At 44.8% G+C, this 13,684-nt stretch overlaps 1 protein-coding gene across 1 annotated transcript; it reads right to left on the bottom strand.

The window, feature by feature from the left end:
* Nucleotides 1–173: 173 nt before the first annotated feature.
* On the bottom strand, nucleotides 174–6,119 carry LOC143026764 (B-cell lymphoma/leukemia 11B-like). The gene is made up of 2 exons (XM_076187534.1): nucleotides 6,020–6,119; nucleotides 174–5,553 (listed from the first exon to the last, which is right to left on the bottom strand). The coding sequence occupies exons 1-2, from the start codon at nucleotides 6,117–6,119 to the stop codon at nucleotides 3,230–3,232; spliced, it is 2,424 nt and encodes an 807-aa protein (XP_076043649.1). The 3' UTR covers nucleotides 174–3,229.
* Between the last annotated feature and the right edge of the window lie 7,565 nt (nucleotides 6,120–13,684).

Consider the following 13,684-nt stretch of genomic DNA (forward strand, 5'->3'; position numbering starts at 1 on the left):
GGAAACTATAATGTAAATCACATAATCCTAGTTTTAACAACAGAAGTACATAAGCTACTTGCTTTGGGTTGTATTTCAGATAGAATCTTTGGTTGAGAAAAGACAGCGTTCCGAAAACGCCCCCCATGGTCTTAAAGCCCATGACTGAAGAGTTCAACAGACATTCTTTAAGAAAAAAAAAAAAAACGAAGTTCATACACGGTAACATTGGGTGTCAAAAGAGAGAAAAAAAGTAAAGCTTCACCCTTTAAATCGGAGATGATTTTTGGGGATAACGAATGGCCTTTTTCGAAATCCTTATCCTTAGTTTGTTCTCTATGGCACTAAACCATCCCTAATAGATTTACGGAATATGGTAGAAAAGGCCCATGAAGAGAAATGTATACGAGATAAGGATACAAAAAATAAAAAGGGAACGAAACACGGAAAAAAGACTCCATGAAAGATTGAAACAGGTTTACATAGACAGAAAACGCTTTTGATCCTATTCATAATGTTACTATCGCCTTTGTCTATCGTTCATTTGTTTAATGTTGAGCGACCACATGCAATATCTTCACCGGATCATTTCATTTATTGATTTCAGTCATCAGCCTCTCTATTCGGGATTTTTGAAAGGGAATATTATGCTATTATTGGAAAAATTATTAACATTAATGCATTACTTGTCAACAAATTATGGGGTTAAGGGGGCAGGGAGGAAATGGGAGTCGGTTTCATAGGACTAGGATAAAACTCAGGAGAAAGAGAAGGAGAGCGAAAAGAGAAGAGAAAGAGGAGGTGAAGGATTAGGAAGAAGAAGAGGAGGAAAGTATGGGATGAGTAAGAGGAGGAGGAGGAGGAGGAGGAAAAGGAAGAGGACTAAGTAAAGGAAAAGGTGGAAGGGATTGGGAGGAAGGATGAGGAGGAGGTATTCTATACTTTCATTTCTTTTGATAAGCAGGAACACAAACTATCTATAAAAATGTACAAAAAGGGGATCAATAAAACTAAAAAAATATCAAAAGAAAACACAAAAGGAATGTCGTCCGAAGTCAGCAATCACCATTGGAATTTTTGAGCTCTTACAAAAAAATACTATGACCTAAAAATTGGAGAAATGCTCTCGGGGAAAAAAAATAGCCTAAGAAAAACTGAAGACAATGATAATACTGCTGAATTGGATACTCTACACCAGGCTGATGAAAGAAGAGTTATAACGCGCTTCTAGTACTGATTTGATGCAGCTTCTTTTTTCAACCTAACTCCCGCTTTTGTTTTTCTGCAACAAGACCCGTCACAAACTATTTCTTAGTCTTTTTTTGTATCCGTGTAACATAGAGCTATCGTGAATGGTCTGAATGCTGATTCGTTATCTGTGCAAGCGGCTTACCAACCCCTCCCCGTTCCCTTTCCTTCCCTCCCTTGGGTGAGGGCAGCACCCACCATCTGACATATTAACCTTTGGTAACAAGACATAGGCAGGTATGATGAAATGATGATAATCGTGATGTCAATTTATCCTCCTAAGAAGGCCATCGCACGCGAGAATTTAAACATACTCTTTCTATAACAAATAGTGATGACCATTTTGCCTTTAATTCGATGTAGATCTTTCTGTGAGGCCTTTACGAATTGTCAAACATGAGAAGCTCTACTGATGATTTGATGAAATCTGGATGTGAGAGCTGGAAAGCTAAGTACACAACGTCCCTGAGGTGATGTCTACCATCTTTGCACCAACACGCCTTATCCCAACTCTCTTTTTTTTTCCTCTTTTCTCTCTTTTTTTTTTCCTCTTTTCTTATAGTCACTTCTAGTCCCTGTTGTGCCAAGAGCCAGACTGGCATCATAATAAGGATGAATGAGAGATGAGAAAAAAAGCCAAATCAAATTGGCATGTAGCGGAAGGCCAAACACACACACGTACTATCACTACAACAAAGAAAGTGCCAATGAAAGTATTCACGTAAAGCCGTGTGACATAGTTAAAAAAAAAAAAAGTTTCTGTCTGCCAGGTCCCTTCTTCTTCTTCTTCTTCTTCTTTTTTGGTTTCTCTTTTATTCTTTTTTTTCCTAATCTTCGGAATAAAATACAAGGAAGACACCACAAAGGTTTTTGTATATTATTCTTTCTGGTTACGTCCGCTTTGCTTCATCGAACTTTGAGCAAACGCAGGTGTGCAACGGCGCTAACTGGAAGAATCTTTACGATCAATTTGACTGACTTGATTGGTAATACGGATCATTACTTAGCGCCAGGGACCGTAAGGGTGGGATTCATATTATTGGCAACGCGAAGTTAAACTCTAACAGAAAGAAAAAAGACGGAGAAAGATAAAGAGAGAAAGAGAGGCAGAGAGACAGAGAGAGAGAAAGAGAATAAACGAGTAAGAGAAATAACATAAAAAAGATCGGGCGTTAAGCCAGCAAGCAGACAACAGTAAGGGGACAACATTAAACAACACCAATAGGAACGACTGGTCATCATATCCCACAGAAACTCCCCATCGCGACCTCTCCGGTCCGCGTGGGTACGCTCACAAGCGTCCTCTTCGAAGTCTCCTGGAGACTTCGGCAACATGGGAATCTTGCCAGACGATACTGAAGACTAGGTAGCCCGTGGAGGTAACACACTCTCCCAACCGAGGCAGCATATGAAGGACACGAACCAGGAGCTAGGAACCCCCCGGGGATTCAAAGGGGCGTGTCCTGAGGTTGTAAAACCCCTGGGGTAGTATAGGTTGGGTGTAGGAGGTTCCAGAACGCGAGGTGTGGAGTCAGGCTGGCTCAACCTCAATCTGCTGCTCCGACTCTGCCTCTTCCTCTCCTCCTCCTCCTCCTCCCCCTCCTCCTCCTACTCCTCCTCCTCCTCCTTCTCCTCCTACTCTTCCTCCTCCTTCATCTCCTGTTCTCATCTCCTCATGCTCCACCAGTACACGTCAGGATAGTGGCTGAGCATTTGATGTAGCCGGGCCAGGAGAAGGACCTCCTAGCATCGGAGGCGCAGGAGGGGCAGCAGAAGGGGGCCACGGAGCTGCAGACACGGATGGGTTAGGGACCCCTCCGACCAGCACCGGAAGACGTGCCCCGGCCAACCAGGGGAAGCGAGGAGGTCCTCCGGCGGGGTGGTGGGGAGGTGGGGTCACCCCCGGAGGAGCGAGACTTCCGGGATGGGGCAGGCCGGCCCCCGGGTGACCACTGGAGGGCAAGAGGGGAGGTGGGGGCGGTACTACGAGGGGGGCCCATCCTCACGACCCGGCCCCAGACAGGTTGGAGGAGTCACCCGTGTCCTCGTTGGAAGTGTTGACTGATGTGGTGGTGAAGTGTGGAGTGAAGAGACTCCCGGATTTGGAGGAGTCGTCGCTCATGACCGGGGGGAAGTGGAGGCCCTTGTAGGCCTCGACGCCCTCGTGCCCCGCGGCTGAGATCGGCGGGAAGAGCCCTTTGCTGTTCTGATTTACGACACATTTGCGCATGTGCTTCTCCAGGGTCGAGGCGACACTGAAGGGCATTTCGCAAAACCTACACCGAAATACATCCTTGCCAAGCCGCCCGTGCGTCTTCATGTGTCTCGTGAGCTTCGAACTCTGGGCGCACGCGTAGCTACACAGGTCGCATTTGTAAGGCTTTTCGCCCGTATGGGAACGTCTGTGCACCGTTAGGTTGGAGCAGTTCTTGAATACCTTGCCGCAAAACTCGCACGTGTCGTTACGAGTTCCCCGCTCCTTTTTCGTTGGAGGGACGAGGGACATCGGCGCCCCCGGAGTTTGACTCGTCCCCGCCTTCGGCAGGGTCGGCGCGCCTTCGGCCTTTAAGGACCCGTCGCTCATGAGCTTCCTGTGCATGAAGCTGTTGTCCCCGTGAACTCCGGGGAAGAGATCTCGCGGCGCCGAGCCGGACCCCGTCAGCGTCGGGAGCCAGAGTCCTGCGTAGAGGCCGTCCCTCCCGACCGAGGCGAGATGCTTCCTGGCTTCATACGGATTGTCAAAAGCCCCGAGAAGAGTCTGGTGCGCTAGGTCTAGGTGGGGTTGACCGATGATCCCCTTGGCCAAGTCTTCTCGAAATTTTAGGGTCTTCTCGATGCCGTTTCCGGTCGACATCCCTTTCTCACCGTCCTTGTGCAGAGATGGAGGGATTCTGCCGGACTCTTTGAGGGCTTGTCTGTACGCCTCGCTGTACGCGGAGATGTTGGCCAGGCCAAACCTGTCCATCAACTCTCCCACGACGGACCTCGGGGGATGGTGAGGGTGCTGGGGATGGATGTCGTGTCTCTCCATGGGCTTTTCCTTCTCGCCAGAAGTAGCCGTGCTCGACGAGACGTTCTGAGAGGTCGGCGTACTGGAAGACTTACTCGTACTCAGATCCTCGGGCGTATCGTCGTCCTCATTGTCCTCGGGTTGGAACTCCTCCTCCTCCTCGTCCATGCTATCACTCGCTGAGGGGTTGGTGTCCTCCTCCTCTTCCTCTTCCTCCTCTTCCTCCTCCTCTTCCTCAATATCGTCGTTCTCGTCCTCGACTTGGGGTCTCGAAGAATCTGGGGAATTGCTGTCGTGGGCTGAAGAGGCTCTGTGGCTTCTCATGTGTTTTCGGAGTGCCTGCGCCGTGTCTGTTATCTCCTGGCACTTGGGGCACCGGAAGTCTTTGTCCACGGAATGGACCCTCTGGTGGATGGCCAGGTTGCACTCCCACCGGAAGCCCTTCCCACACGTCTCGCACTTGAACCTCTTCTCGATTTGCGTGGCCGGGTCTGTTCTCGTCGACGTGGGTGTCTGCGCGTGCGCAGGCGTGGGTGTTGAGGATGCGGGTGCTCCCGGAGAGGAGAAGGGAGGTGTGAGGAGGGGCTTCCGCGGGGACGTCGAGCTGGTCGGGCTGGTAGTGCCGGCAAGCTGCCGAAGTCGCTGGGAATAGAAATCCAAATTGGGATCGCCGCCGGGGTTTAGGGGCGTGGGCGCCTGATGGCGGGGTGCGCCCAGCCCGGGATCCAGAAAGGGCGGACGGTCGAAATGGGGAGGGAGGAGGGAGGCCGGATTGAGCCGGAGTCCCTCTTGGAGGATCTGGTCCACGCGAAAGTCGTGGCCAGGGCGCACAAAGGGCGGCGTGAGACCAGGAGGGAAGCCGGGGGCTCTGGCGTCCCCTAAAGGCATCCGGAGGAGGTTGAAAGGGTGGTTGGGGTCGAGGAGGGGCGCTGTGACGGGAGGGTGAGGAGGTAACGGCGTGGTTCCCGAAGTCACCGGAGGCACAATCTTACTCATATCCAACTTGGATAAGTCCACCTTGGTGAGGTCCACCTTGGAGAGATCGACCTTCGTGGGGTCCAAGAGCGGGACAGGTCCGCTCCCTGTCGCCGTGGTGGCTGTCGAAGACACCGAAGCGAGGGGCGACGAGTGGGAGGGCTTCGGGAGTCCTGGGGGAGTCGTCGGGAGGATCGGCGTCGCGACGCCTACGGCTGGGATACCGGAGCCGGAGGCTTCTTGGTAAATGATGATCCCGTGGGAGGTCTGTACGTGCTGGACAAGAGACCACGCCGATCCCAAGATGGCGCTGCACGTTCCGCAGACATATCTCGCAGGCTCTGAAAAGCAAAGGTTCCAATGAGTCACGTATACACATATTCATAACATATACAAACATATATCTACACATATAAAAACCTACATATAAAGAAACTTAAAAATATGCACATATTGATATATATATAGATTATATGTACAATGATATCATACGTCAAATTGGTAACTATATAAGAATATATGCTCAAGTATGTTGTTATTTAATGCAATAGTGATTTAATTAAGTTCTAGCAAAAGTAGGACAAAAGTACTGAATTAGAATATAAACCATAATCATCAATACTAATGATAATAATAAAATGAATAATAGCTGTAAACTATAAGAAACGAAAATAGAGGAAAAAAATAATCCACCCAACAACAACAACGGCGGTAGAGGCCTTTTCGATGCCACAAACCGCGACATTGGTCCCTCCCGGCCCACGGGTAAGTCCCCAAACCCCCGGACCCCAAGGCCAATATTCACACCTGGGTCCCTGGGGGCCTCGCATCCCTCAGTATCAGTGTTGCATGAAAGCACAATGCAATTTGCTTCTTCCCTTGCCTGCTTATACAACTGACCACCCATAATGCAGTAGTCTGGGGACCTCCCGTCGCTTGTCCGTTTCCGTCGCCTTTACCTCGGCATCGACCGCGACTACGAATTACCTCCTTTGCTATGGATCCGAACGACGTAGAAAATACGGCACTTGAGTGCTCCTTTAACCAACATAAGAATACAATATACACCGAAGAACCCTTAGTAGAAAACACTCCTTTTTCAAGAGGCTCCTGATGAAGTCATTTGTCGACGCTTCTAGACGACACGGGTTCTGTATTCCTAGCTGACACCCTATGATAATACTACTCTATCTCCTGGGGCCAGCATGTGTCGCTCCATGTTTTCCCTCTGTTTACTGGCGCGTCTTTCTCTTCTCTTTCGATAAGGATTGGAAAATGCTTTAATTGTTCTTGGTGTCGAGGTTTCGTTATGCTGTGTTCGGTCGGAAACAAACAACGAACGAAGACTACTTAATGCTATCGAACTCGGTCGTATACTCTCTATATTTTGTTCCGGTTAACATCGGATGATTTCATTCATCTTAAGAGTGGAACTGTGTCTTGGGAATGCTTTGTCTCGATTTCGTTCCTCAAATGATCGATAACATCTGGTATTAGCATATGCGAAAATTTGTATAAGAAAACGTTACATTGATGACGAAGAAAAACGGTGAGAATAGCAGTGCTGTGGGCTACAGTCTACGTCATGCCTGTCACCTGTTTATGAATGTGATCATGTGAACGTTCGCGATTATGTGCTTCTGAATTATGTATTCATATATCTAAGCGTTCATATATTCATACGGTTTGGCACATTAGAACCACACACGTTTACACACACACACACACACACACACACACACACACACACACACACACACACACACACACACACACACACACACACACACACACACACATACACACACACACGCTCCCCATATTCCTTCAACTCACGCATACAAACACATATTAATACACGCAGACCCATGTACACAAGCACGCACACTCGCCCAAGCACTCACGAAGGCAATCTAGCAACGGATATGTGAATACACTTCGGAACACTGTGCCTCTGCACGCACACATGCTCACAGTCGTGATTCGATGCATTGCATTGTGTGTGGGCTCCGTCGCATGACAGTGAGAGGGCCGCAGACGAAACGACGGAAGTGGGAGAGGTGAGGAGGGATGTCGCACTCAAGATACAGGAGGGAGAGAAGGGAGAGGGGGAAAGGAAAAGGGGGAGAGTGGGAGAAAGAAGAGAGATATGGGGAGTGTGGAATGAGAAGAGGGGAGTGAAGAGGGAGAAGGGGGAACTGATAGTGATAGGGAGAAGACAGGAGAAGGATGAGGAAAGAGCGAATCAAATGAGATGGGGGAAGAGAGAGGTAAGAATATAGAAGGGAGAAGGATATGGGTAAATGGGACAGAATGGATGAATGAAAAATGAGGAGGTATAGAGGAAAGAGGGGAAGAGGAAGAGGAGGAGGAGGAGGAGAAGGAGGAGGAGGAGGAGGAGGAGGAGGAGGAGGAGGAGGAAGGAAGCCAGGGGGTTGAATCACGACTGGTGACGTTAAAGAACACATGTGCTACTTGGCGTTACACAGCTGTAGTGCGTTCGAGGTCTGTTCTGGATTTTCGGAGCTATTCCAGCGTTCCAGGGTCGTTCCGGTTCTCAAGGACCGTTCCGGCCTTTCGATTTTGTTCCGGCTTCCCGGGTTTGTTCTTTGTTATGTTCTGCATGTTCAGTTTCTACAGTCCAGCACCTGAGAGTGAACAGAGTATTGCGTGTACAGTATGTAAACAAGACAAGCACCGATGAAGTGTTATTGACAACAGCATATAAAGTTTACGTTTCATTCTTGCTGTTTTCCGCAATGTCATATATTTGAAGGAAATTGCCCGTGATTGGCGCAGATAAAGGTGTAAGTAAACACCATTATAAAACGAGAATCAGCTGGCACTGTTAATCATACATTATGGAGCCAATCATAACACTATATATATAAATATATATATATATATGTATATATATATATATATATTACATATATATGATATACATATATATGTGTATGTATATATGTACACATACATATATATGTGTATATACATATATATGTATATATATATGTATATATATATATGTATATATATATATATATATAAATATATATATATATATCTATATAAATATATATCTATATATACAGTATATATATATACATTGGGTACAACTACATGGGATTGCGTGGCCGGTTGTATAAATGTACAACCAGAATCTTAACTCATTCCCTAAATGAAACTTCGTCCAAAACATCTTAATATTCGGATTAAGAAAGTACAGTCTCCTTCCCTACCAAAACAAAACGGACGCTTTCTCTCTGTATCTCGAAAAGAAAAAAATATGACCTGAAGTCTTTAAGAAACAATTACGGAGCACTTGTACGCTATATACGTTGAGAGAGTGTTCATCATTTAGTGTTGAAATGAAAAATGGAGATCTTGGTAAACATGTGCAGGGCGAAAAAATGCTGAATATGCTAATAGCATGCGAGTGTGTGCTACAGCATGCGCGCACTGGTTTGTTTGGGCAGCATCCGCGACGCCGCATTGTCTTCACGCTGTTGGACCTCCGACGCACGCGTCCGATTCACTCACGAAACAACTTCGATTTTTCTTAAAAACTTTACTCATCTCCCTCTATTTCTCGTTTGCTTTTACCTACAGGCATCAGACATGATTTATCAATTTATTTTTAACGTTATAGATATCTCTAGATCTTAATATCTACTTAGAATTGATATTCGACGGGATGAAATAACCGGTGAGGCAGCGTAATGAGACGACGAAAATTATCGACGAGGAGTCAATGGAGCCTTTGGAGCCTTTGCCCATACGAGCCAAAATCACATGACCGTTCCAGGATATTCCCACTACAGGAAGGGGCCGAGACGGTCAGTGGCGCTACAAATATCAATACACGACTATTTTGCATAAACCTACGACATTTGGAACAAGTTGTCATGGTGAACATCGTAAGGGCCAATGAGCAGTTGATAGGTTGCTGATGTCATCTATGTTTACGTTAAAGTTTAAGTTTATTGTTTATGTTTGCTTATGTTTATGTTTATGTTTGTGTTTATGTTCATGTTCATGTTCATGTTCATGTTCGTGTTTGTGTTTGTGTTTATGTTTATGTTTATGTTTATGTTTATGTTTGTTTATGTTTGTTTATGTTTGTTTATGTTTATGTTTATGTTTATGTTTGTTTATGTTTATGTTTATGTTTGTTTGTTTATGTTTATGCTTATGTTTATGTTTATGTTTATGTTTATGTTTATGTTTATGTAAAACATGCTATTTTCTTTAAGTTAGTCTTTCATTGCGTTGGCGTACTTTTAGACCTATTTTGATCTACGCTTTCCCCGACTCTGAATAAGACCACACTGGACTAAGAGATAACTAGAATCTAAAATGTCACCAATTTAGGAACTACTGTAACTTTCTAACTCGTTTTTCATACTACTACAACAGCAAATCCTCTTCCTCATCATCATTATTTTGTTACGTTCTTGTAGAACAACGCATCACAAATGAATATATATGTTTTCCTAATTTCCATAAACACGGTAACATTATTTATGAAGTTTGTTTTGAAAAAGAACAATTTGTTCAGAGAAGAACACAAGGGCGTGTACCACTAAAGGTCTCGTGACGATGTTAATGTTAATTTGTTAATTTCATTCCATACAAGCAAAATCAATCTTTACATCTTAAGACCATAAAGTCACATTTTGCATACCACTTCTATCTCCTTCCCCATACCCTATCCCTCCTTCCCCATCTTTTCCTGTGAATCATTATTGACCACATAATTACGTAAACTTGAATGTTATCATTATTCCTCAGACTGACATGTAGCATCCGAATCCAACAGGGCTCTTTGTCAAAACCTCGTTTTTCTCAAATCAAATTATTGTCTTCACATTTCTTTACACCTATTTGTTTTACGGGGACAATAGACAGTGTTGCCTCCTGTTCCTTGCAACACAGGCAATGTTGGTTTGGGTGCTAATTAAACACATCATTAAGGAAAAGAGTAACAAGTCTCAATGAGACCAGGAAACAAGACTTGTGAGAACTAACCGCGAAAATGACAAAGCTGAGGGTCTACGAAGCACAGACGCCGCCACAACATATAGATTTGTACATCCAATGTTTTGTCTCTCTGCTTCCTTACTTGGATGGAACAGGGATGTTAGCTAATTTTCATTCACACCCTCCTCCCATTTCCTCCTCCTCCTCCTCCTCCTCCGCCTCCTCCTCCCCATCACTCCTCCTTCTCTTTCTCCTCCTATTTCTCCTCTTCCTCTTTTCTTTCTCATTTCTTTTGTTCTTCTTTTGCCTCCTTCCTCTTTTCTTCTTCCTTATCTTTCTCTCCTTCCCTTCGCCCTCCTTTTCCCACTCTTCCCACCTATTCCTCTCCTCCTCCTCCTCCTTCCTTTTGTTCCTCTTCCTTACCCTTCTATTCTTCCTCTTGATTATTTTCCTCCCTTCCCTCCCTTCTTCCCCTGCCCAATCCATATCAGATCAATAAAACGTTCAATTTGTGATATTGTTTGTTTTCATCTTTGTACAGAAAGTATTAATGTTTTTGTCACACGGAGTTCTGGAAATTTGAACTCTGTTCCGAAACATCTACAGTCAAACATCAGACGAAAGGTTCTGAAAATTGACCAATTATTCTGAACTATGGTCAGACGAGCATGATGGAACTATACACGAAGTTAAGGAGAGGAAACTTTCATTTCAGTTGGTTTAATAAACATGAACGAAGTAATGTGAGGAAAGTCACACTTGGAAAAGGGAGACAAAGCAGAAGAAAAAAAACGAAACATTTTGAAGAGAGTGAATGATTACAAAACAAGTGGAGCTCGTGAGAAACTAAAAATATTGGACATCACAAACAACATTCCAGTCATACTTGTCCTCGTCTTTGTCATCTAAGCCAATATGATAGAATCCGAGGTGTAACGTTTTAGAGGTAACTGTAATATACACCTCTCCGACATTTTTTAACTCTCCTGTCTGTCTCTCTGTCTGCCTTTGCCTGTCTGTCTGTCTGCGAGCATTTGGGTCCGTTTGCTTCTTTCTTTCTCTCCATGAATTCCATTTAGGGAAATTATCATCATTATTATTATTGTGTGTGTGTGTATATGTGTGTGTATGTGTGTGTGTGTGTGTGTGTGTGGGTGTATGTGTGTGTGTGTGTGTGTGTGTGTGTGTGTGTGTGTGTGTGTGTGTGTGTGTGTGTGTGTGTGTGTGTGTGTGTGTGTGTGTGTGTGTGTGTGTGTGTGTATACGTGTCATTGATTCACAACTCCCATCTATCATTATCACCATTTCTGTCAACAATCACCACCGTCATTGTTACTATTAAACTCAGTGACACCGCCACACTATCATACTATCACTATCACACTATCACTTTCACCATTGCCCCTTCCTTTCATTCTCTCCCCATCTCCCTTTCTTTTCTTTCTTGCTTACTACCTCGCTTACTATCCCCGCGCCGGGGTGTCCTGCAGCCAGGGTCACGGGGCATAAAAAGCCGTCATGACACCTTCATGAATGTATAATTAACGATCCTTGTGGAACGTACACACACGCGGGCGCGCGCGCGGGGACACGCGTACATACACGAGACAGTCTCCCCGCGCGCGTGTTGGTTATTTTTTTTCTTGCGCATGATTATGCAGGTATTCACATGTGATCTGGTAAAAGGCGTACAGTAATACGCACTTGCATTATAAGTATACACAGGCTAATGGGAAGATTTGCGTATATATACGTGTTTAAGTACGAACGTATGTGTATATGCGTATATGAATCAACATACAAATGACGTATACACGAACATGTATGCGTATATGCGTATATGACATGTGTACACCCACAACAAGATTAACAGTGTATGAAGCTCAGACAGATATTCTAGGGAATTATAGAGATGGCTATCATAATGATTTACGTACATGAATGCGTAAATGTGCGGGCGTATGTGTGTGAATCACCATGTACGCACTATGTACACACGCATCCTTACGGGCCCTCACAAAAGCCGCGTTCTCAAACGTACACTTCCCCGATGGATATAAAAAAGGCTAATGTGGTAGTTTACGCACATATACGCATACAACGTGCGTATATATGAACCGGGAGAGGTTAGCTTATTTTAGCGCTTCGGTGAGTACTTCGTAAAATTCCTTTTTCTTAGATCTCTACCAAGAGGACTACGAGAAGAAGCGACCAGAAGGATCCACCTACCCTTTCCGCTCTTCCTCTCTCCCCCGTCTCCCCCTCCCCCGTCTCCCCCCGTCTCCCCCGTCTCCCTCCCCCTCCCCCTTTTTACGATAGTTACGCCATTTGTAAATGCCCTAAAATACGGAACAAGTCTTGGCGTATTACTTCCAGTTTCTGACACATTAATTCACCGCTGCATTAACATACTCAGCAACGAGACTTATGGAATTCTGTTCCTCCTACTAATGTCGATAGGCGATTTCATTCAGCTGAGAACAAGAGGGAGTGGACTAAGGATAAGGCATAGACTTGATTGCTACCAAGTTTTCCTCTGCGATGAACACAATTGCCTGGTTACAGGCGAAACAAATAACGAAAATTTTATAATTTGCGTGTTTTGTCGAACGGGTAACATAGTCTACCAGTACCAAGTACCGACTCAACGAAATAGATGAATAGATAGATAAATAGATAAACAGATAGTTCAAACAGATAGGAATTAGCAAACAAACAAATAATACTTCTTCTTCCAACTCCTCCTGTTCCTCTCCTTCTTTGCCTACGGGGACGGGTTAGGAAATGATTATCCACTTCTTAGATGGCTAACTCCCCAATAAATAAGCTGATAACAATGAATACGTCAGACGAAGGTATACAGGCGGGAAGAACTCTGATTTATTGCTACAGGAATGTAAGCACGACGCATCTACATAGGTAGAAAAGGCTTGAAGAACTCAGAGCTACGAGTTCCTATGTCCTTTTCTCTCCAAGGAGTACCCAAATATAACCCTTATGCTCTCCTGTACTAAAGCTCAAAGAGAGAGATAGCACTTGGTATTGCCCGTGAAAAATGTATAATTGTGTTTATCTTTGTGGTGCAAAGGAAGATGATAAGGATTGTAAGCATGGTTAGTATTACCAATCGAATGGTGGTGGTAATGGAAGATGTTATGATAATTTTAGTAATAGTATTGATAGTTGAAGATTATTCTTAAACCTTGACTAGAAAGCTTCTGACACCAAATATACTCCAGGCCAGGCGCCAAGTAATACGTCACAATATGTGATCTGCGTCACAGCATATGATCTACGTCATCGCTAATCTGCGTCACAACTGTCGATTTAAGACGTAACCAATGACTACGTCACTTGTAAGCGACGTTAGTGCCTCTCATCTACGTCATTGCCGTCTACAAATGACGTAGAAATAGAGGAAGAAGAAAAGAAAAAGGAAAGGGATTATTTTTCAGCGGACACGCTCTGACAGCTTTCCCTCCCCTCCCTT

This window comes from Oratosquilla oratoria, chromosome 7, assembly GCF_046742065.1.
Source record: "Oratosquilla oratoria isolate Oo_2021 chromosome 7, ASM4674206v1, whole genome shotgun sequence".
Taxonomy (NCBI): domain Eukaryota; kingdom Metazoa; phylum Arthropoda; class Malacostraca; order Stomatopoda; family Squillidae; genus Oratosquilla; species Oratosquilla oratoria.